At 35.2% G+C, this 25,558-nt stretch overlaps 1 protein-coding gene across 2 annotated transcripts in view; it reads right to left on the reverse strand.

Annotated features, from left to right (window-relative positions):
* Positions 1-2,374: 2,374 nt before the first annotated feature.
* The window catches only part of ELMOD2 (ELMO domain containing 2), a 29,061-nt gene continuing 5,877 nt past the window's right edge, over positions 2,375-25,558 (reverse strand). For both annotated transcript variants that reach the window (XM_022582461.3, XM_022582462.3), the window contains 6 exons: positions 18,772-18,869; positions 17,050-17,179; positions 14,496-14,629; positions 11,224-11,292; positions 10,342-10,475; positions 2,375-5,933 (listed from right to left, as the gene is read on the reverse strand). In XM_022582461.3, coding sequence (XP_022438169.1) covers positions 5,788-5,933; positions 10,342-10,475; positions 11,224-11,292; positions 14,496-14,629; positions 17,050-17,179; positions 18,772-18,869 — 711 coding nt within the window. In that variant the 3' untranslated portion in view covers positions 2,375-5,787. The remainder of the gene's footprint in view (positions 5,934-10,341; positions 10,476-11,223; positions 11,293-14,495; positions 14,630-17,049; positions 17,180-18,771; positions 18,870-25,558) is intronic.

A 25,558-nucleotide genomic window follows, 5' to 3' on the forward strand; every position in this document is an offset into this window, starting at 1 on the left:
TGCATGGCACACTAGAAGAACAGGGAAAATAACACCCCCCACCCCCGAGAGCAGCCCTGGACCAATAACTGATGGGAGTTGGCGGTGAATATCTCAGGCCCCTCAACGTCAGGTGGAATACCTCTGAGCGATCAATCAAAATCCAGTTACACACAGAGCTATTTTGCTTACCTCTAAAACCATTTATGGGATGACTTCAAGTCCCTCTCTCTGTTCCCCACTCTCTTACCCGTATTTCCTGGGATCACTTCCTGAATGAATTACAAATCTTTGTCTCAAGGCCTGACTCTGGGAGAACCCAAACTAAGACAAAGCACGACCTTAGAGTAGCATGTTTTTTTCAAGAAGGAAGAAAACATAGAACTTCACTTGCTGGGATCCTGGTCGGCCAATGGGCAGTAGTGACAAGTCGCTACCAAACTTTAGTCAGGCTCCTCTGAGTTTTCTCTACTAGGTCCTGTCCTTGGGCATGTCCTCAAGAGCCCAGTTTTAGCCAGAATCCTGCTAAATTGGTTTAGCCAGAATCCCTCACCCTCAACATGTGATCACTATTGACACCAAATTCCTCATCCCTGCCCTGAATACCCAACCTCCAATTCTTTTAGATGTTCTATGTACACACTCATATCATTTATAAGCAATAACTTTTCTTTCCATCCACTTGTTTTCCTGCAGTAGGTGGGATCTCTAGCAGTTTTGAATTTATTTGCTGTAACAACTTGAATGATTTGCTCCTTATCCCTTCTTAATAGAGTACATTTCCCCGCTCTGTTGATGTTGGACTTGACCATGTGATCTGCCACAACTAAGGGAATGCTAGTATACATGATGTGAGCAAAGGCTTGAATGTGTTTGAGCAACTGGGTTTATTCTTGTGTTTCTGCCACACCATGAAAAGAGCATTCCTCAGGTAGCCCACTGACCTCAGATGAATTAGTCACATGGAGCTGACCGGAACTGAAACCATGGCCCCAATTTAAGGCCAGCTGAATCCAGCTGAGATTAGCAAAACTGCCTGGCTAGCCTACCCATGTGTGAGGAGGAAATTGTTTTTGTATGCCACTGAGATTTTTTTTGTGGTTGGTTGTTGTACATTGTTATTGTGGCAATAACTGACAGATACAAGTGGTGACAGAGGACATCCCTTCTTAATTCTGATCCCAATGTTTTACAATTAAGTATATTTGCTATAGTTTATTTTATAAAGATGCATTTTTTAAAAAATTTTATAAAGATGCATTTTATAAAATTAAGGTAAACCCTTTCTATTTCTCATTTGGTAAAAGTTTTTAACATGAATGGATGTTGAATTTTTATCAAATGCTTTTTCTACATCTATTAAGATCTTCACATGATAGTCTGATGAATTGCAGAGTGTACACTCTAAATTATCTGGATGAGTTTGTGAAAACTAACATCGTTTTATTTTTAAATGTGTTAACTCACTGGTGAAAGCCATATAAAGCTGCAGGTTTTTTAGTGGAAAGGTTTTTAGCTGCTGAATCCATTTAATAGCTCTAGGACTTTTTGCTTCCCTATTTGTTCTTGGATAGTTTTGTTTTGAAGTTGTATTTTTCTAGAAATTGTTATATTTCATCTAATTTTCATAATTTTGACAAGGTTACTCAATATATTTTCTTTTCAATATCTGTAGGATCTGTAGTGATGTTTCATATTTCATTCTTGACAGTATTTATTATTTGCTTTCTTTTTTTACTGTTTATTTGCCTCACCAAGGTTTAGCAATATTGTTCTTTTCAAACATTTTATTTTTGTTGATCCTATTGTATGCATGTTTTCTTTTCTATGCATCTAAGCTCTTGTCTTTAAGATTTCCTTCTCTATTTTCTTTAGGTTTGTTTTGTACTTCTTCATCAAACTCCTTGAGATGATTGTTTGCTCTTTAATTTTTGAGCACTTCTTTTCTAATATATACATTTAAAGCTATAATTAGTACTAACTTTAATGAGCATGCACACACACACACAGAGGAATGATTTGCAGCTGTAAAAAAAATATGGAAGCTATGTATTAATATAAAAATAGATCTATGATACACTGTGAAGCTAAGAAAAACATATTGCAGTAAAGTATGAATTATTCCTATCCTTTCTAAGAACGGGGGTGAGGTGGGGATGGTAGCTTCTTTTCTGGCCTCATAATCAATTGTTCTTATCCAATAACATCTTAAATAGGTAATTAGTGGATGAGTTAAAGTCACAAAAATAAAAAAAAATTTCTGTATATTCTGATTTACTCTATAGGAACATGATTAAAGGATTAAATAAGAAAAGTATTATTTCATGAACATAAATGACTTAAATAAGGGATGAGGAAGATGGGAAGTGAGAAGTATTAACAGAAAGGCTTGTAACAATTTCAACATGTTTTTATTTGCTCACAACATTCCAAACAAAATGACATCGCATTTCAACTATTGCTTTTACATAAGAAGTTAATTGCTTTATCCAAAGTAGACAAAAATCTATTTCTTTAAGTTGCCAACCAGCACTCTTTCCCCCAGGGAAAGCTACTGCTTAAATATTTTTTGAATACTTTGTTTAATAAAAACATAGACTCGCCCTATAACAGTAATGCAGTAGTTGGGTCTTACCTGCACTACATTTAACATTTTTCTTATCGAAAGCTGAAGCCAGGAAAAAAAAAACAAAAACAACTCACTCACGATTTTTCTCAGATTTTTACCAATTCCCTTAATCTTCATTAAAAAAAAATTACTCTGTGGAGAGGTTCATAAATATGAAATGGAAACTAACCCTCCCCAGAAATTGGGTGGACCATTTATCCTGAGAAAATAGCTGCTGGTCCCCAATCATTAATTCAAGAAGGATAATAACATTATTGCCCTCCAATTTCTTCTCTTCTGTGCCAAGATAACATGTAATCTCTTTTGCTCTGGCAATGAGCACTCCACTTTCACACTCATGTAATGCTTCTCTCCTTAGAGCAAATCTTTGACCAAGTTCTATTTCACTGAATGCAAAGGGGAGAAACAGCACATAAACAATTACGAACACTGGAATAAAAATGAAGAGTATATGTATTTCGCATAGAAAAATACATACAAATCCAAGTTGCTCTTAAAATAGAAAAAAATCAGGAAGGGCATTTTTAAGAAAAAGGTTCTGTTTTCTAAATTGTAAATGGTGCCAGTAAGACACTGATTTTTATATCTAACTATATATCACCATATTTATATATAGAAAGGGGTTTGGTCTAGGTTCGCTGATATCCCCTGATTTCTCTCAATTCTTTAGAGATTGTCTTTCAGAACATATTTAAACTGCAACCATTTTAATTATATTTTTAGACTATTCTTATCACTGGTTCACTCTTCAATCTGGCACATACAAAAATTCATTTCAGCACTGATTCACTTTTTTGATGCTAAAACAAACAATTTTCCTGCTACTTCAATTCTATCACTACTTTGGTATTTTATTATTATAGAAACAGGTAAGATTCTAAATACAGATTTTCAGACTACCTAAAATTCTAACATACAAATGTTGAAAGCAAGGAAAAGTAGGAAGGCAGACACAATTATCATATTTTTCTTTTCATGTATGTCATTATCACATGAAAGTCAGAAGGCTCATGTTACATTCTAATTTACAACTGATGGCACTTAGCTTGGCTTTCAAACTAGCAAACCTCAGAATCTGTTGGTGGCTTTTAGACCAATTTGCTACAGAATTATCTGAAATGGTTACAGATTATTTTAAGCAAAAACAGAACAATGCATTATACGAACAGAGGTGGACTTAAATAATATATTATTGAACAAAATTTCTAATAACATTTTAAAAACATTATTAAAAAGTTTGTTTTACTTCCTAGAAGGGGAAAAACTTAATTACTTGAAAAGTTTCCTCTTCCATACTTGAATCATTCTTTTATTAAGCATACAGACAAAGGTTTAAATCAGTTCAAGACCTCATCTGTTAAAAGATGAAAATATAAAGGTAAACATTTTCTAAAACTAAAAGACTAACAATTGCTTTCCATGTAATGGTAAACACCTTGATAAAATGAACTTTAATGGTTAATACCTGATCCTTATCTCACAGAGCTCTGGCTGGATGATAAAGCATAGAAAACATTTAAAGAAGTTAAGATACTCCCAAGGTTGAGAAGTCTCCTATAAGAAACCAGTTTTAAAATTCCTATAATACTGAAAAGCGTTTTGCCACTATTATCATAAAATGAGCCCAATTTTTAAGTTTTATCTTGTTGAGAAAAGAATTTTAATGCGCGCACTTCTAATGTATGTGCTAGACAACACCGCATCTGTTATTTTCCAATTGTTTATTTTTTTTAACCACTCTTCTCTTTGGCAAGTTTAAAGAGAGAGGTTTGTCAACAGACGTAAACAAATACTTGAAAGTTTCAGGCCTTGCTATGTATCACATAAAAGCCAGTCCTTAAACACCTGATATACACCATTTTAAAGCTGTGCTAACTATCCTCGTGTTTTAGATTAAATTATGTGTTTAACAGGCTGCTTTCTGTAGGATTTAGGGAGAATCTGGTAATCGGATGAACCTATCCTTAAACTTTTAGTTTTGCGACGAGTACAAATGTCTAAAACACACAGGGAAGAAATCGTTCCTATTAGGATCTCATCACTATATAATCCTTGACAGCACTTGCTGCTCTCCTGAGATTTTCGGAGAATAAAGCTGTACAAAAAGCACAGTCATCATCTTAGGCTACTTTAGAATCCCACAGACTGTTAACTCAATGAATACCCACGAAGTCCATACATCGTTATCTAGAAACACTGTGGAGTCAAAGCAAAGAGAAGCAAGGCTTAACAGTAAGTAAAATAAACCAACGATGTTTAACTGAGATGTTTAAAAGCTTTGTTTTTCTCTTGTTAAAACTCAAAGACAGCTTTATTGAAATAGCACCTGTTCTTTGAGTATAATCAAGATTTTCTTAGCAAACGCATCTCTTTTCATAAACATACATCCATAGAGAAGCTTCATGAAAGGCCCTCATACCAAGCACTAACTACAAGTTCTTCTCTCTAACTGATAAAAAGCAAATACTGAAGATGAGAAAATGTCTTTAAGCTTTAAAATTCCACTGTGATATTTCAGTGTGGTATTTAAAAACAAAAAAGCTAATCACTAATACTGTCATTCCCTCATTACCTATTACATGACATAATCAGAGAAACCGAAAAGGCCATAATTCTTCGTCTTCTCTGACTTATCTATATGCTCCTTTTGCTCCTATGAGGCAACGGTATGACGTGTGATTGAAATGCAAACAAAGAAAACCATGAAGAACGAATCTCTCTGTTAATTAACCTACAAATAAAATAAGGCAAAGAAAATTAAAAAACAATCATTTCCAGACTAAAAAACAAAAAATCTTAGGAGCTCTGAAAAGATACCAACTTGATAGCTACAATACATAAACATGAAAACTGGTTTTTACACATTTTAATCAATCAAGTTAATAAAAATACCTGATTTGTACTTTTACACTAAATGGGTTAAGTCCCAAGTTCCAAACTGTAGTTCACATGACTCTACAGAGGGGATCTTTGGAAGGATAAGGTACCTTTGGAGGACAGTGTATAAACAAGTGTAAACATACACTGATTGTCTACTAGCTTTCTTAAATAGAATTTCTGAAACATTTTTGTAGGAAATTATATATAAGGAGTGTAAATGATCAGATAATTTCTATTACAACATGTAAATTCTGTTGTGTGTGCAAAATGTGGTAGAAATAGAAGATACTACGGATGATTCATATTTTTAAAGTAAGTGATACATTACAATCCAGTAAGAGTCCTTTAATCTTTTCATGAAACTTCTCTCTGTACACGTTGAAATACATAATACTTTCTGGCTTTTCTTCAAACCAAAACTTGTCAAATTCATACACAAGATAACCTGCAGTTAAAAAGAAACCATAAATACAGTGCTCAATAGTGAAATCACATCCAACCATCTCATTTTAAAAGTATATCCTAATCCATATTAGGATTCAATGATCAGAAACCATCTTAAACTACTAGAAACCTGAGGAACTTTATAAGAAATATATTTGTATGTTCAAAATAAATATCAATTTCAATAAGATACTTAGAGTACATATACTCTTTGTCGCAAAAAAAATCAACAAAATGCCTCAAATTTAAGAGAGACTGTCAAAAGATACCTTGAGAATAGGAAAAAAAGGTTATCCCCAGAGACCCCTGAAACAGGAAAATAAAAGTACAAGAAAATGGATAAAGTATAGAAAAGCTGTTTTCTACTTGATTTATAAATCTAAGTTATTTCTGCTTTTTTCAATGAACTATCATATCAGCACCTTCCCTTTTAGAAAAGAATACATGAACTCGAAATAGGCTTAATATTTTTGTTTTTCAATATCCTTATTACAGTAGCCAAATTCACACTCAAAATGTTAAAAATATTTCAGATAGGGCTTCCCTGGTGGCGCAGTGGTTGGAAGTCCGCCTGCCGATGCAAGGGACACGGGTTCATGCCCCGGTCCAGGAGGATCCCACGTGCCGCGGAGCGACTGGGCCCGTGAGCCATGGCCGCTGAGCCTGCGCGTCCGGAGCCTGTGCTCCGCAACGGTAGAGGCCGCGGCAGTGAGAGGCCCGCGTACCGCAAAAAAAAAAAAAAAATTCAGATAAATGTGTAAACAGACATATTTACAACAACAAAAAAATGCGAATTTAAAACCGCTCCTAAACCCTATTTGGATTCAACCGAATGTATCTATTTAATTATTTAAGAAATGCTTCTATAGTCCTCGCCATGCGCTCATTCACTCTCATGGCAATCCTATGACGCAGTACTGTTATTCCCATTTTTCTGTAGAGGAAACAGAAGTGCAGAGAAGTTAAATGACTTGCCCAAATCACACAGTTTGCAGGTGGTCTCTATTATGTTGTAAATTAGACTTTGTTTCCACCAGAATCTCATTTCCCCTTCTGAAAAGCTATATTCAAGAAGGGATAGAAGTGACTTATTTCAGATAAATGGGGGGGGATAAACCCAGTGACTTTACATAAAAGGGTGGCTAGGCTATCATAATTGCCTAGTGTGAAATAAACGTAAATTCAATTTTAAAACATTAGTCATAAAGCAAACATTAACAGGTAAGAACCATGACATTTCAACATTGAAACAGCACTTCATAAGAAGGTCCACTGAAGAAAGATTTCAGATTAATCCCTTCATATATGATAAAACAGATTTTTGTCAACCAGGATATGGGATAAATCAAAGAATAAGGCCTCTTTGAGCAGACGGACACCATCTGCTTCCTGTTCCCAAAAGACAAGCTGAGAATAGTAATCTTGTAACTATTTTTAACTAATATTTTAAGTCTTTCTTTCATTCAAAATTTATTTTGTGTATACATTAGCACAAAAGTACATCTACAGAAATTACTCATCCATATATAAACTGAGTCTGTGTTCTCCAGCACCCTACCCCCAGTATCCTGATAGGGGTGTGCAATCAAAAACTTTGGAGATTAATGTTCTAGGTAGTATGAAAAGTCAGACATCCATCTAAATTTTATAGAATACAACTTGTTTTAGTATTTCTGGCTATCAGGTTTTAGCTGTTTACCATTCCTTTAAATTGCTTTCATTACCTATTCAAATGACTATATAGTCTACAACAAACTGCTCAAGAGTAAAATACTAGAAATTTCTTGCTTCAGAGTGAGGTCATTATAATGTAAACTGGTGTCAGAAAAAGACTGACTCAAAAAACTGAGACTGTAATGGCTAAGTTGATTTAATGAGACATGAGGAAACTGCAAGATACCGAAATTCTAGGATGCTGGCAGGGCCGTACATGGCATAAGACTCCTAAAGCTTGCCATGAAGTGATGGAAAAGAGTTGTTTCCATAAAGCACTCCTATTGCCCTTTTGACTCTAGGAGTTTAGAACACCAGACTCAAGAGAAACACCATAAAAGATTTCTAAACTTACAATTCCCTGTATGCTTCTACTGCCCCTAACCAAAGCTGCAGGGACACCTGAGGTTTTCCCATAGGGATTAAAAACAGGAGAACCAAAAAAAAAAAAAAAAAACAGGAGAACCACAGGAACAGGGATTAACTGTAAACTGGTATGAGGGATCTTACGGGGGTGACAAAAATGTTCTACAACTGGATTATGGTGATGGTTGTACAACTCAGTAAATGTACTAAAACTCATTGCATTGTACACTTAAAATAGGTAAATTTTATGGTATATAAATTATACCTCAATGAAGCTAGTCATAACTTTTTGTTACTAGTCATAACTTTTTGGTTGTAAATTTGAGGAGTTATTTTTTTGAAACCACCAAACCAAAGGTCAGTGACTTCCCAGGATGACAGTGACTATGTGCTTACACGTTAGATGTACAAAAGGTGACAGCAGAGCTAAGGAGCTAAATTACCACTCACTGCTTCCGCCTTGCCCATGGAGAACCACAACAGCAAAACAGCAGGAGAGAAAAGGGGGAAAGGGGAGATGGACACAGATCACAGGGAAAGAAAAAATGTGAAACCTAATCTCTTTATATAGTTCTTTCTTTTAGATAGAAATTACTATCTTGGAACTGATTCGTACAAATGAATTGGGCTCAGTCCCCCAACCAAAAAAGGTAGGTATGTTTAAAAGATAAGGTTTCACATTATTTTCTAGTCAGAATACGCCCCTTCCTAGAAAAGCAGAACCTTAATTAAGATATGAAACTATCGGTAAAGGGTATGAAAATCAATTTTGAGGGGGAAACTTCTGCGTAAAAGATGGATGTACGTACGTGTGTGTGTGTGTTTGCTTTAAATGTTTCAAGAAATTTGAAAAACATAAGCTTCATTGTTTTCCTGATGATCCACAGCTCCATGGATAGGACTGATAGAAACAAGGCAACTAAGAAGGTCCTATAACGACTTTTCCGCCTCACATATTACTTTGATGCTCTTCCTGGTCAGGAGCCAAACAAGATACTGGTGTTGAGGGCACTGGAAGCAACAGTATCCAAAGATGCTCCAGCTACCCCTCTGCAGGGGAAAACAATACTGTACAGAGGTCATTTTGTACTGCTTTCCTACCTGTCACTCTCCTGTATTTATTTAAATATGGTAAAATGCTTGATTGGGGGGAGGGAGTTTTTTGGTTGTTTCTTTTTATATTTGTTTTATGTTCAACAGGCACCACTACACAAGCATCTATTTCATACAGAAAACAAATATCTGGAAGCAGTTAGCAAAGTCCCAGGAGTTTAGGCACTATGCTCAAAGTCAATGAGAGATTTAGGAGAGGAAATCAAATAAGACGGGTGGGGGGAAAAAACAGTTCCTCAGCAACAAGATGAAAGAAAATGACTAGATTTTCATTTTAAATAACTATACCTTCAATGTGGAGATTTGGAGGAGGGTCATCACTGAAAAACTAGGGAAAAGGCTATTACAGTAACGTAGTAACAAAGGACTGATGTCGTGCAGTTACAATGGGATAGGAAAAAGTAGACAAGTGCAAGAGAAATTTAAGAAGTAGACAAACCTGGAATTAGGGGGTAAGTAAACACGGGATGTTGTGGGAAAGAGAGACCTGATGACTCCTTCAAGAATGGAGTTGAAGAAGTTATGATTTGGACACTTATTGTCTAAGTAGTTTCCTATATGCTAGTTTCCTATGTCCTATCTAAAGACACAAAAAGATCAAGAAAAAATAGAGTATGAAGCCAAGCTAGAGTTGAATTCTTTGCTTCTGAGCAATAGCTTCAGAAGATGGGATCATTCAATTAAACCTTCAGCGTTCAACTATCACAATAAAAGTTAATGGAACAGCGGTGATATGACTGCTTTAGGAACAGTTATTTAATACCCCAACCTAACACAAGAAAACCTGGCCTTGAAATAAAAGGTGTGTGTGTGTGTGTGTGTGTGTGTGTGTGAAAGGTTCCCTGAAATTTCCTTACAAGAGCAACCAAATGATCTGTCCTTGACTCAACAGCATTCACTAACCAGTATCCAAGAAGAAAAATTCACTTTATAGTTGACTGGAAAACAAATGTCTACAGAAAAACTGTGTAAATCCTACATTTGCATACATGTCAAAAATTGCCTCACTGAATTTTTTAAATCAGCAAATATATAAACTGAAGTACAAGATACTCTTGGATACCCATCTTCCATTATCTTCCTGTTTTTGAAAGATCCTAAATAGTAAAATGACAAGTATAAGTTACATATTTGATAAAGGTATTATATGTAATACTTTCCTAAGGATTAAAAAATTCTCTTAGAAATTTCTACTTTTAACTCATTTCAATACTCACAATAAAACTGGTGAAAGTGTTCCATTGTTGGTATACCAGGAACAAAGTTGTAGAGGTGAAACTTCAAAGCTTCACTCTTCAGCAAGCTATAAGCCATCTCTGTAAGATTGATTCCAACTATTGCATAAGAATACCTATGTCAGAAACATTACCAGTTACCCCAGCTAGCCAAAATAGCTCATAAAGTAAATTTTAAATTATGCAAGGAATTAGGAAAAAGTAACTTTGATCCATTTCCAACACTGTATTGAGTTTACAAAAATTTCTACATATTAATTTTTGTTCTTTAGAGGCTGTTGATTTTCTGGATATTATCTAAGATATGAAAACAAAGCTCTGGCCACATGACTATCTAAAACCAAAATCATTTAAAAAAAAATTAAAAAGAGTACTACATACACCCTCATTGATTTCTAAAGTATACTGGGTAATCTGATATTCTCTCCTCCATTATCAGGGTATTTATTTTTATGGCGTAATAGCGTTACAATGCTTTTTCAAAGATAGGTATCATTGGAATATAAAAATAATGACAAAGCTAATAATATGATGTCAACTTGCATTTCACTTCACAAGTTTCAAAGCTATTTCTCATTTTCTTATTCCCATTTCAAAGCCATTTCCTATATTCTTATTTTCAAATCTATCTCTCAGAAAATTTTTATAAGGTCCTTATGTCCATTTTATAGATAAACTATACCTTGCGATAAAAATATATTGAATTACATACAAAATTGCTTATGATCTCATTTAGCCATAAAATAATATATCACGCAATATTCTTTATGAAGTTCTTATTAACTAGAATAATCTAATTTTTAAAAATACCCGGAAATACTTTCAATTCAAGAGCTTATGGTTTCTTTAACATATCCAGCTTACCCTAACTTTGGATGATTTGAACGTAAAAGAATCTGATGAGCTTCACTGGTATAATTTTCACTGAAATACCTGAAAAAGTTTAAGAAAAATAATGAAATTAACACGTCATGCAAATTGAAGATATCCAGAAGCAATTTTAAAAGCTACTGTCAAAGTGACAGTCTTACTGCCAAAAGCATCCCAATCTCCATCTCAAGTCACTTCAGTGACTCCAAGATGCTTCTGAATCAAAACTTAATTCTGAGCCATCAGGCCTATCTAGTACAGGACATGGGCCCTTCGCTAGACTTTGAAGTATTTTGACAAATAATTGATCTAACAAGAGACTTTTATCTATTTTAAAAGAAAATCTAGAGTTCTGATTATTTGTTTGTTCTAAATTTTCTATAAAGTAGTCACTGTGTACCTGTTAGGACACTTCCTTTCACCTGAGCTCATTCCTTCTGTTGCAACTTGAGTCTATATTGCTTAATGCCACTGTCAATGCAATCAGAAGAAAGTCAATAGCCTTCCTTTTGCACTAAAAAAAAAACGCTCCTTGATCAGTGGTGTAACTAAAATACTGGCCACAAAACAGAAGTATTAGCAGGTACAACAGAGAAATATATAAAGGTTCATAAATACTGTTGGCTTGTACTAATGCAACCTCTTCGAGTTCTTTAAGACAGGGACCAAATCTATTCAAACTTTGGATCACCCCATAATGCACTGATACTCATACACACATGATGACTGGCTGGATGTTTATGTAAGGATAAGAAGTAGAAGAAAAAATGGATTTCCATGGTTTATTTAAATTTTAGAAGGCACAGTCATTGACATTTTCATAAAGCATAGAAATTTCTAATCAAATGTCCCTCTATTTTTCCTTCTGCAAGTTAATACTACAGACTTCCATTTTTCTTCATTGGCTCTAATTTTCAACCCATTTAAACAGGGATTGTTAACTTAGAAGTTCATGAATGAATGATCATTCATGAACAAAGGGGGATCCATGAATCACTTTATATTATTCATACATTTTCTGTGTGTACATTTTCTGGGGAGAGAATATACAAAACTTCCATTTGATTCTCAAACAGAAGAAAGTCCCGTTTTAGTGCAATGCTTTCTTTACATGTTCTAATTTTCTACTTTATCTGGAGGCAGGCTCTAAAATGCCCTTAGTAGACTATTTATATTTCTTTTTTTTTGCATGATACTTAATACAATTCAGTATTATATTAGTATTTCAATAATCAAGCTACTTTTAAAATATTCAATCTGTAACACAGAGAAACTTAATTTCCTTGCTGAACTTACCTAGGAAACCCCTATGTAAACAGTGTCTAAGGAAAATAAGCATCTATGTAATAAGGAGACCTATTCCTTACAATAATCTGCACTGACTTACTTCCCTTCTTTCCTTCCTTCCTTCTCCTTTCTTCCTTCCTGCCTTCTCTCCCTTCCTACATATATTTTTGGCCTTAGCTTGTATATTTTACCTTTCTGCTTCTCTTTCCTCATTTATTCAGATTTTTCCAGTCTCTCTTCAATTCATGTTCTGTAAAATATCCTTTTTATTTTATACCTGCCTGAGCATTCATTTACCTAAAACATCGTTATCTGTCAAACTACCAGCTGTCCTTCAAAGCAACAAAATATTTCAAGAGATTTGATGACAAAGGCCAAGAAATTTTTAAAATTCATTACATAAAGGTATTTGAACAGCTTGCCTGCTTCCTGACTGTATCTTTATTTTGATCCTGAACAGTTATAGCTCCATACACAGGACAACAAACATAATTAGAGAGAAATGAGAGCTAATTTTATGTTTTCAAGCATCTCCAGTACATCAATGGCAATCAAATAATTAATATATCTGAATCTTGGTCATTTTTCAAATTAGTAGATACTAGCTCTAAATAGAGTAAAAATATCTGCAAATCATTTAAAGGTCTACCAGAACTCCTTACCACAGTCTTGAATCAAATTCTATTAAATTATTTAAATTTTAAGCTAAATTAAATTATCTTCTGGCGAATGCTGAAAAATCTTGATTTCTGAGGAAATGAACCAAAAGAAAGGTTACTCAGCAAAAGTTAAGAAAGGAAGCATCAGAAGAATGTGTGTGTGTCTAATTAAGTTTCAATTATCTGTGTAGTTTATAAGTACCAAGAAAAAAGATGGTCTTTAAATGCTGAAAACAAAAGATCCATGTGTTCTGAACAATAATGAATTTTAAAATATTTCATAATTTTTCCAAGTGAAAACAAACTGCATTTATTCTAATTAAATTCCCCAAATGGAAGTTTCTGTTTATCAAAGTGGAAAATTGGCAATCTCATTTTCTGTAATTATTATTCAGACAACGGTGTTTTATCTTTGAAAAGTAGATGCATGGAAAACTTTCATGCTCATACAATTTAGGTACTACAGAAAATGAAATACTTTTGTAACTGGAAAAAATTGTAGATATTGAAGCCCTACTGTTATCTTCTATTTTCCCCCCAAACGGCCTTATCCATATTGACCTAGATATCTTTTCTGAATATTAACATAAATTAGCTCAGTTTCAGGACGAATTTTTCACAGTAACAATTATCCAAACTTTCTTAATGGTTAGCGTTCCCATTCTAGGCATTTTATAGTCTATAAATCACAATTCAAGGACAGACCCAAACACTAGTCTATCTTCAATTGCATATTCATATTAATCTTCCAGTTTACTTTCTAAAATAGTTTTGGCTATCAATTCTGATTTTAGTTACATATTTTGAGATTTCATACATGTGCCCAAGCATAAATATTAAAGAAGAAAAACAAGAGACAGTTCATATAGGCTCTGAAAAGTCAGGGATTTAAATTACTTGTCACAGATGGCAAAGAAGTGTTTAGAGGCTTTATCATTATCTTATCTGGTTAAAACTCCTAAAATGAAGTCAGAGAGCCAAGAGAGAACAGGCAAGAGGATAAAGAGAGTAAGAAGAGAGTACACACAGTTCCTTAAAAGGTATCAGAAAGGCGGTTAGGAAGAGAAAGAAAGAGGCAAGTATTGGGAAGTAAAGAAATCACACACATGCACGCGTGTGCGCGCACACACACACACACACACACGGTATATGGCTTATGTATTCATATTGTTGCCAGCGTATTAGTAAATACCTTTAGCACAGCAGTTATTAAAATTCAGAGATAGAATAAAACTAGATTGATTCTCACTAAAATTTAACAAGATTAGAGATTACATGTAATTTCATTTAGAGAATTAAAGAGAATTTATTTTCACTTACACAAGATTGATTAATCCAAGTATTCCCATGCCTCTGAAGTCTGTTTTGGGATCATCACCCTGGAAACCAATGTCAGCCCACTGCTTGGAGATTCTAGCCTTCAATTTTTTCGTGGGCATTAGAAGATTCCAAAGCTGTACAAACATGCTTCCATATTACAAATAATAGTGATGCTCGTAATTTACCAAGACATTTTTCTTCGCATAGCTGATATACTGGTAAGTCGAATGCTTTTAATTAAACAACTTTTGTAGACAAATCATAGGCTCAACAAAGACTATATTTAGAGAACTTTTCAATTAGCCTAAAAAATGTAGCATACTTATTCCAATTTAAAAGACATACAAAGAACAGTAGACTTTGAAAAGGTAACAAATACACAGAAATCGAAAACAATGAGATGTCTTTACTTACTAAGTAATACATATATACCAGAATTAGTAAACTGCTTCCTTGAGAAGAACACAGTGCCAGGCACTTGGTCCTTGCCTCAAACACTATATACTTAAGTAGGCTCTATTCTAATGGCGGGTGATTATCCTTAATCAGAAGGAAAATAAGTCTGAGACAGGGAGGGGATCATGGAGAAATAACACTGATAGTATTAAAACCTATATGATCATTATTTTACAAATTTTCATAGTTTTAAAAGAAAAAGAATATGACTTGGTTGTAAGTAAATATATTCCTTAAGATTGAGGATTTAAGAATAGCTATCAAATATTGGATAGCAACAAACCAATTAGTGCAAAATAAAGTTTAAAAATGTAATCAGTCATTTTCTAAATTCAACACCGCAAGTCATCAGACGAAAGAGACTTACAAAAGTTGATAAGAAAGTTTGTGAAAATTTGCAAAACAGAAATACTTGCTTTTTTTAAATTTTTCCCACTTCACTACCATTTCAGGCACTGCTGAGTAAAGGACTCCTAATGAAAGGAGTATCCTGTGACCTAGAATGAAATGTGAAGACTTTGTGACCTTACTGTAAGACAGGGTCAGCACTCTGGCCCTGAAGTGAATCCAATCATTAGACTGGGTTTTATCTGGTCCCTTCTCTCATTGCTCACACATGCACCTGCTCACCTTAGCCTCTCTCCATGAGCTCAGCAAGGGTTTGATTATGCCAAGGATGAGGCCTCAGTGATGTGGTGAGAGACAAGGTAAGACCACTAAAACTCAAAACTCAGCATGCATAAATATCAAATTTCGGGGTTCCACCCCTGAAGATTCTGATTTCGTAGGCAAAGGTGGAACCTTGGATTCTCAATATTAAACACTGGTTAACTTTAGTGAAGGTGGCTCTTGGACTGTACTTAAAGAAACACAGATCTCCTTAGCCCCTTACCCTGCTGAGCATGTGTGAGGCTGGGTGATTCACTGCCAGCAACTGGCTCTTCACCTCTGAATGAGTTTCATGATGAATCACCAAGTTGAAAATTCCCTTGACTCAAATGCTAGGACTTGGGTCTTACCCCTTCTCTAAAGGGAAGGTATTGTGTAGAGAGGGTCTGAAGTTAAGGGAATAATGATGACGAGGAAGCTATAAAGAAGTCAACCCTTAGTGAGTGCCAGGCACTGTGCTAACACTTGAAACATAAAAATTCAACCCGCAGCAACAGTCTTTTGAGTAGTTTTATTATCCTCACTGACAAAATCAAGTTTTATTTTTAAAATTAGGTGAAGTGTGTATTTATCTCCTCCTGAAAACAAGTTTTGTTGTTTTTAAACTTGTCTCTTACTGTTACTTGAATACTCTCACTGTTTGTTTCTTTCCACTGCACTTTTACTTTATAACAAACTCCTAACACCAGGTGCCATGTGCTATTTTCCCTAACTATAACCATTTAAAAATATAATTAGAATAGGTGAAGTGGATGGGCAGTTGATTCAGTTCTATTTCAGAATTGATCTTTCTAAAGCAAATGACTTCATCTCCTCTAGGCCTTAGAACTAACCTCATCCCTACAATAAAGGTACTAGATCAGATGATCTGGAAAGCTTACTCCAGGCCTGATATTCTGGAATTTCAGCATCTCATTGGCCTCATGCATTTTTACTTCAGAAATAAGAAATAGGAAGGTCCTAAGTAAATTTCTTTACTCTCTTAATTTTTAAATCTATTGTGGCAATATTTGGCACATTTCATAAATCCCAAAAGATCTGACATAATAATCTGAAAAGGGACATCTATGTTCATAATTCAAGAGTAAGCTGAAAAAATGCCTAATTTATGTGAGGATTTATATAAAAAGTAGGAAAAAATCTGAAGCTTGTGGACTCATACTTCTCAGTTGAAAAGATCTCCCTTTATAAGTTTATAATTTATTTCAGAATTAAAAGCATTAAAATAAAATTTGAATCTATTTCATTGATGCCTATCAGGAAATTATAAAAATAGTTAACTAAAAATCTTTCACCAATATAATAAAATTCTCTGAGAGGCAAAGAAATCAGATGGCTGTGTAAGCCTCCAGATTCTCCACACAGGCCTTACTGGCTCAAGCCTGATTTATTTTCCAGTGAACTCCAAATACAGAACACCAAAACTTACCTTGAGAAGCAGCTTTTCATGTTGCAGGTTATCAGAATCATATGGTTTTTTTCGCACACTTTCTACATCCAAATAGAGCTGTTTATAACCAGATATCTGTAGTAAGCATGCCTTCATACAGATTTTAAAACTGAAAATGATAAAAGTTATTATTTTAAAAAAATCGTACCTTCTTATCACAATAAAGTAATGCCTTCCATAGCTTGTGGTTCATATGTCTATTTAGAAGCATTCCCTAGCTTTTGGTTTAATACAAGAAGCATCAAGAGCCTCTGTAAACACAAAACATTATACAAAGTATCATGCAAGATGTGATAGAACAGGGCCTACAAAGAGGGCAAGACAGGTAGGAAAGGCAAACTTCCAAAACTGCAAACTTTGTAAATCCTTGATTCGTTCACTTCTTTCCATGTTTTCTCTGGGCAATCTCATGTGTTCCCCAATCTTTATTGTGAGACACTACCAGCAGACCTAATTTTCTAAGGATACAGCAACACACAATGCCGTGACAGGTTCTCCCCGTGCTTCCAAACACAACAGCTCATCCTCCCTGAAGAAGCATGCTCTTTCTCAACTCTAAATCCATTAGTGGAATCACTAAGCACTAGTTCCCCAAGCTAGAACGCTCCAAGTTCTGACCTTCCTCTCCATCAATAATACATCAAAAGGTCCCTGAGCCCTTATCCTTTCTAGCTCTGAAATGTCCCTCAAAGCCCTCATCATATATATCCATTTACCCTGGTGTATTTATGGCTTCATCATCTCTTGCCTGAATGACTCAGTTTCCTGACTGTTCTGTCTTTATTCCTTCTACCAGCCTCCCACTTCTTCAAGTTTACCCTTCATCTTCCTAAAATACATATCTGATAATGTAGCTTGTTTACTTAAAAAAAAAAAATCAGAGGACAATATCTAAATCTCTCAGTGTGGCATGCGAGCCTCCTTGCAATATATCTCTGATCTTACACTCCACTCACTTCTCCAACCTCTGCTCTGCGCCTATTCAACGCTCCGGCTACAGAGGACTCCCTGTCATTCCCAGATACTCAAGGACTCTGTGTCTTGTTGGCACCTTCCTCTGCACGGAATGTCCTCCCCTGCCCATTCAACAAGGTCCAGCTCAAACGTTACCTCTTCTGTGGACTTATCGTCACAGTTCTCTCCTGTACCCTCCCCTGCTTCATCCCAAATAAATTACTCCTTCCTCAATATTTACAAAGAAAATACCAAATGAAGAAAAGCTTGCTAAATATTTACTATCTCAATATACTTGTGCTGGGAAGACAGAAATGTGTAAGTCAAGTCCTCTTATGGAACTCAGAATTTATTTGGGGAAGAACAAGAGCAAATCAATGACTACAGTACAATGGGTTAAATGTATGGTAGAGGACCTTCCTGGAGGAGGACAGAAGAACTGAATTTTGAAGGACAGGAAGGACACAGGAATTATTATTTAAATTTGGGAAAGTAATGGTAAGTTACCTTAGAGAAGGCAGATGATAAACTGGCAATAGGACCGGACTGGTAACCCAGAGATATAGGTTTCAGTCCTGCTTCCATCACTCACCTCTCTGGGCCTCACTTCCTCATCTAGTGAAGTGAAAGGGCTGAATTAGATGATCTCCACAAACCCTTCAGCTCTAACGTTTCACAACTGTGTGAGATCTCCAGCCTCACAGGATGTAAGCACACGATAAATGAGAACACCGTAAAAACACATACCTGGCATCCTTCTCGGGGTTAATATTCTTTTCCTTCATTATGTCTACTACACATCTGTCCACTTCACTCTGAACAACAAGTGTCGCTTTCTGTAAGACCTATTTGTGTGAAACAAAGCTGAATGAGAAAAATCCCCTATGGCTGAAAAAGAACAGTACGTTTTGGGGTATTTAGTCAGCTTCATAATGCGTGTATTAAGATGCAAAACCAAATGAAACCGAATTTGTTTCAAATTTTCAGTAGGGCTAAAATCATACATACATAAAATAGAAGAAAAGCAGCATGATGTATTAGATGACGTCTTCCTTAACTGAGAATCAAGAGGTTCTAAGCCAATGAGTTCTTAGCAAATAAGCTCCCACCATAGTATGCTTATGAAGCAAATACTTTTTATAAAATTCTAAAATTACATAATAAAAATATATGTACAAAAATTTTAATGCAGAAGGAAAAAAGTTTAAATTTTAAATGCAGACGAGCAAAAAGAAGAAAAGTCAAATAATCTTGTCAATCCTACCACCAGAGATAGCCACTGGTAACAGATTAGCAGATATCCTTCCAGTCTTTTTTCTATGCATATAAAACAGATTTCTTAAATAATATGTCTTATAAATGTCCACTGGATCCTTCCTCTCAAGAAATAAGCAAGTTCAGGCCTTCTTTACCCTTAGAAGGTTTCTTTAACTCTTATCCCTCTTTAATTGCTTTAGCATCCTACTATCAAAATTCCATCTGATATTCCTTATACTCCAGACAAAATAATCTAATCATACTTGGAGTTATGCTTCTGCATATCCTGGGCCTTTCTTCTGGAATGATCCTTTTTCCCAATCTCTAGACATATCAATTCTTCCCATTGCTAAGCTAGCTCACATACCGATCCAGGAAGCCTTCCCTGATTCTATTCAAGTGGAAGTAACCTCTCCTCTCTTGGAATCCGCATAATAATGTACCTGTAACCTTTCTATGACTCTTATCACTTTCTATAGTATAGTTATTTTTATATATTAAGTGGGAAATTCTCTGAGGACAGAGACTGTATCTAACTCATTTTTTCATATCCTGTATAGAAGAGATAACAGACATATAATTATTGAACGGAGATATTTGACAGATGAAAACCTTAAGAAAGGCAACTGTTTCAGTAAAAGTCATGTGCAGCTATTCCATCACTTTTCTTTAAATTGAGGTTAATTTAAATACAATGAAAGGAATGGATGTTACATATTCAGTTTGACCAGTTTTGACAAATGCATATACCCAAATAATCCACATCCCTATCAAAATATAGAACATTTCCATCACTGCAGAAAGTGCCCTCATGCCCCTTCCCAATCAATCCCTCCCCCTACAAGCACCCACTGTTCTGCTTTCTATCACCATAACTTTGTGGTGTGCATATAAATGGAATCATAAAGTATGTACTCTTCTGTCTGCCTTCTTTTGCTCAGTAACGTTTCTAGAATTCATCCACATTCTTGCTTTCGTCAGTAATTTGTTCCTTCCAATTGTTGAGTAGTATTCCATTGTATGAATACACCTCAATTTGCTTACTCATTCTCCCGGTGATGGGTATTTGCATTGCTTCCAATTTTAGACTACTATGAATAATATTTTTTATCTTTGTGAAGTGACTATTAGAGGCTCTTGTCCTTTTAAAAATTGTGTTGTCTTTTTATTACTGAGTTCTAAAAGTTCTTTACGAGATATAAGTCCCTAATCAGATATATGTGCTGCAAATATTTTGTCTTGCCAATTCATTTCTTAAAGGTGTCTCTGATAAGTAGTTTTTATTTTGATGCAGTCTAATTTTTCTATTTTTTATTTAAATGGTAACGCTGTGTCCTCTCTAAAAGACATTTTTGCTTAACCCATGGTAGAAGATGTATACTCTCCTATGCTTTCTTTCTTTTTTTTTTTTTTTTTTTTCCGGTACGCGGGCCTCTCACTGTTGTGGCCTCTCCCGGTGCGGAGCACAGGCTCCGGAAGCGCAGGCTCCGGAAGCGCAGGCTCAGCGGCCTAGCCGCTCCGCGGCATGTGGGATCTTCCCAGACCGGAGCACGAACCCGTGTTCCCTGCATCGGCAGGCGGACTCTCAACCACTGCGCCACCAGGGAAGCCCTCTCCTATGCTTTCTTTGAGAAGCCTTAACGTTTTGGTTTAAACATAGCTCAAAAGTCCATATCAAATTAATTTTCACATGTAGAGGGAGATAGGAGCCTCCCCTCCCCCAATTTGGATATCCAGTTGTTCCAGCACTATTTATTGGTTTTCCAATACTTTCCTGTCCTCACTGAATTGCTTTAGCATCCTTGTTAAAAAATTACGATGGTCTATTTCTGTTCTCTCATCTGTTATATTTATCTATTTGCCTAGAAAGTCTTTAAGTCAGTATAAATCTTCTAACTTGGTTCTTTTAGAATATTATCTGGGCTATACTAGTTTCCTTAAAATTCTGTATAAACTTTAAATGAGCTTGCCACTCCCTTCACAAATAGCTTGCTGAGGGCTTCTTTGGTGGCGCAGTGGTTGGGCGTCCGCCTGCCGATGCAGGGGACGCGGGTTCGTGCCCCGGTCTGGGAGGATCCCACATGCCGCGGAGCGGCTGGGCCTGTGAGCCATGGCCGCTGAGCCTGCGCGTCTAGAGCCTGTGCTCCGCAACGGAAGAGGCCACGACAGTGAGAGGCCCACATACCGCAAAAAAAAAAAAAAAAAAAAAGCTTGCTGGGATTTTGATTGGAATTGCATTGAATCCATAGGTTGGTTTGGGGATCAGCATCTTAAGAATACTGACTCTTCCAATTGATGAATACAGTATATCTTTCCATTTTAAGTTTTCTCAGGAAAAGGAGTCGTAACGCGGACATCTTGCATAGCTTTCGTTATATTTATCCCTGAGTATTTTACGTTTCTGGATGCTACTGTAAGTGCAACTGTTCTTTGTTTTCCAAAAGTTTGCTCTTAACATACGGGGACATACTGTGTCCTACGACACTGCTAAATTCATTTATCAATAATGCTGGTTAATTTTATAGATTTCTTAGGATTTTCTATACTCACAAACTATGTCATCTGTTAATAAAGACAGTTTCTTTTCAATCATTATGTCTTAGATTTCTTTTCCTTCCCTTACTACACTGCCTAGGACCTTTAGCACAATGCCGAATAAAAGGAGAGTAAACATCCTTGCCTTGTTCCCAACTGAGTGTGTAGAGCATTCAATAATTCAGCGTTGTATACCTATCATGCTAGCTGCAGGGTTTTCATAGATGGCCTTTAATAGGAGGAAGTTCCTTTTACTCCTAGTTAGTTGAGTGTTTCTGACCATGAATGGGTATTGAGCTCTGCCAAAACAGTTTTACAGTATCTACTCAAATGATCTTCTTTTTCTAATTTACTTTGTTAATGTGGTAAGTTACATTCATTGATTTTGAAAATGTAGTCATGACATATTATTCTTTTTATATATTACTGGGATCAATTTGCTAATGAAGAATTTTTGTTATCTATATTCAGGAAGGATATTGGTTTGTAATTTTCATTTATACAGTGTCCTTGTCTGGTTTTAATATCAGGATTATACTGGCCTCATAAAATGTGTTTCTTTCTACTCGATTTTCTAGGAGCTTATGTAATAGCAGTATTAATTTTTCTTCTTAAACGTTTGATAAGAGTTCACTAGTGAAGCTAATATTGGAAGATCTTCTTGTGCAAAATGTTTAAATTACAGATTCCATTTATTAGGTATATGGCTATTTCAATTGTTTTATTTCTTTGTGTTAGTTTTGCTAAACTGTGTTTTTCAAGCACTTTGTCTCTTTCATCTAAGCTACAGACTTCATTCGCATCAAGTTGTCCATAGCACCTCCTTATACTTTAGTGACCACAGGCTGTGGTGATGCCCCCTCTATCATTCCTGATATGGGCAATTTGGGCTTTCTCTCTTTCTTGATCAGTGTTCCTAGAGGGCTATTAATATTACTAATTTTTTCAAAGAATCAACTTTTGAGCTTGGTGGTATTTCCTATTTTTATCTGTTTACTATTTTGTTAATTGTTTCTTATTTTCATTATATCCTTTCTTTTATTTATTTTGGGTTTAATTTTCTCTCTTCTAGTTTCTTAAGGTATAAGCATAGCTCACTGATTTCAGGCCTTTAAAAACTGCTTTGGGTGTACTCCACAAATTCTGATATGTTGTGTTTTCATTACCATTCACTTCAATTCTCTTTCTAAATTTCCCTTGTGAGTACTTCTGTGATCCATGGGTTACTCAGATTCTTAATTTCCAGATATTTGGGGATTTTCTAGATGTTATATTTTTCTTATTTCTTTTTTTTTAAATTAATTAATTTTTTTGGCTGCTTTGGGTCTTCGTTGCTGCACGCGGGCTTTCTCTAGTTGCGGCAAGTGGGGGCTACTCTTCGTTGTGGTGCATGGGCTTCTCATTGCAGTGGCTTCTCTTGTTGCAGAGCACAGACTCTAGGCACATGGGCTCCAGTAGTTGTGGCAAGTGGGCTCAGTAGTTGTGGCTAGCGGGCTCTAGAGCACAGGCTCAGTAATTGTGGCACATGGGCTTAGCTGCTCCGTGGCATGTGAGATCTTCCCAGACCAGAGACCGAACCTGTGTCCCCTGCATTGGCAGTTGGATTCTTAACCACTGCACCACCAGGGAAGTCCTCTTATTTCTAACTTAATGCTGTTGGAGACAGAAAACATACTCTGTATGCATTCAGCCCTCTGAAACTTACTGAGACTTAAAAGACCCAGTATATATCTATATGACTGTTCCATGTGTACTTGGGAATATGTATTTTGCATTTGTTGGGTGTAGCACTCTATAAATGTCAATTAGGTCAAGATGGTTAATCGTATTGTTCAAGTTGTATAGAGCCTTTCGATTTTTTTTTCTTGTTGTACTATCATTTATTGAGAGAATGCAGTAAAGTTTCCAGTTGCAATTGTGGGTTCATATATTTCTCCGTCTAGCTGTGTCTATTTTGGCTTCAAGTATTTGGCAGCTTTGTTAATAAGTGTATACACATTTAATACTGTTATGTTTTCTTGATAAATTAGTCGTTTTATCATTACCAAAAAAAAAAAAGATTTAGTCTCCAGTAACACTCCAGGTTTATATTTTCTAAAAGAAAGCCACAAAAGCTTTTTTATGCTTATTGTTTGCACGGTATATGCTTTTACTTTCTATTTGTTTGTGACTTTATGTTTTGAGTATGCTTCTTGAAATAACATTCAGTTAGTTGGGTTTTGCTTTTTTATCCATCTGTCAATCTCTGTCTTATTCTCTAAACTTTTGGTAGATCTTTGGTTCCTAATCAAAAACAAAATAACAGCTGGATGGAGGAGAAATATAACCCATTACATTTTCTAAGTTCTCATGTATCCCAACATTGTCTAAGTTCTCATGGAGCTCATGAAGGTATATTCAATACTGGAATATACAGGACTTAAAGAATTTCTTAGGTCAGCAATTCTAAAACTTTCTCTTTTAACCTAAAACTACATAAGTATACAAAGACCCTTTTCCCAATGATGTTTACTTTAGAGCTAAAGAAAAAGTAGGTGATAATAAACAACAAGAAAGCAACATATACAAATCACTTATATATTTTGTAAGAAAATAATATATGCTTATGCATATGATTTTATTACAAAATAACATTCAATAAACATAAAAGTAATCTAGTCTTTTTTTATTATACCTACCTTGATGGTAAGTTATAAATTATATGACTAGCCAAATTATATTTATAGCCAACAAACATCAACGAGTTTCACCATGCAAGTAAATCTGGGGAAATTATATATACATTTGTGTTAGTGTAACCACAGAGTGTGAATGTTTCATTTTTGAACCACAATGCCTATGTGGTTATATACTTAAAGTCTAATTTTGGAAAATTAGAGACCAAAAAATATGCAAATGTGCATTACTATACCATCAATGCACAGACAAGTAAACTGATGCTATAAAACTAATTTATCATTCAATAGCTAGAATGTTATCATTACTATTTAAGAGCTAAGACAGCAGCTCTAACCAAACAACAGCCGATCAAAAACATGACTAGACTGACAAAGTGTTCTTTCCCTAAATTTCAAATTTTTCAAATACCCATATATGCATAAGTACAGTGGAGCTCTGCAACATTACCATACATTGAATAGCAGCCAGACCTCTTAGCAGAATACTGAACTAGACTCCTCAAGTTCTAAAAAGGTTTTCATTTTCATTTATAAATCCCAAAGTTTTAGTAATCCTTAATATATAATTGATAAGTGGTTGGTCCTAATGTAAAATACAAGCAAATGAGACTCAATTTTTAACAATCAAGGAAAGAATTTCCACTACAGAACAATTCACAACCCAATAGGACCACACTATCACTGCTTCAGGGAACTGGCCTTAATAGATTAAAATCACTTTTATTCACAGCAATCATTGGTAATGTTAAGTATTTAAATAACTAAGAGGTTTTCATGCATATTTTAAACTTCTAAAAATTTTGTAGTGTATGTTGGTTTAATCCCATCATCACTAACATAATATTAGTGATACCTATCAGGTACTGGGTATTCTCTTAGGCTGCTTTCATTATAATAATATTTCTAATCCTGAAACAACCATGTGGATATTAATACCTCCTTTGACAATGAGAAAATGAGTAACTTGCACAAACAACTAGAAAGTGATACAATCAGAATCTGAACTCAGACTTTTTTCATAGGAATATAAAAGTAGAGCGGGTTAATAGAAATATCACAAAATC

The sequence above is a fragment of the Delphinapterus leucas genome, chromosome 5 (assembly GCF_059928025.1).
Source record: "Delphinapterus leucas isolate spDelLeu-1000000601 "Yukka" chromosome 5, BTC_Dleu_Yukka2, whole genome shotgun sequence".
NCBI classification, from domain to species: Eukaryota; Metazoa; Chordata; class Mammalia; order Artiodactyla; family Monodontidae; genus Delphinapterus; species Delphinapterus leucas.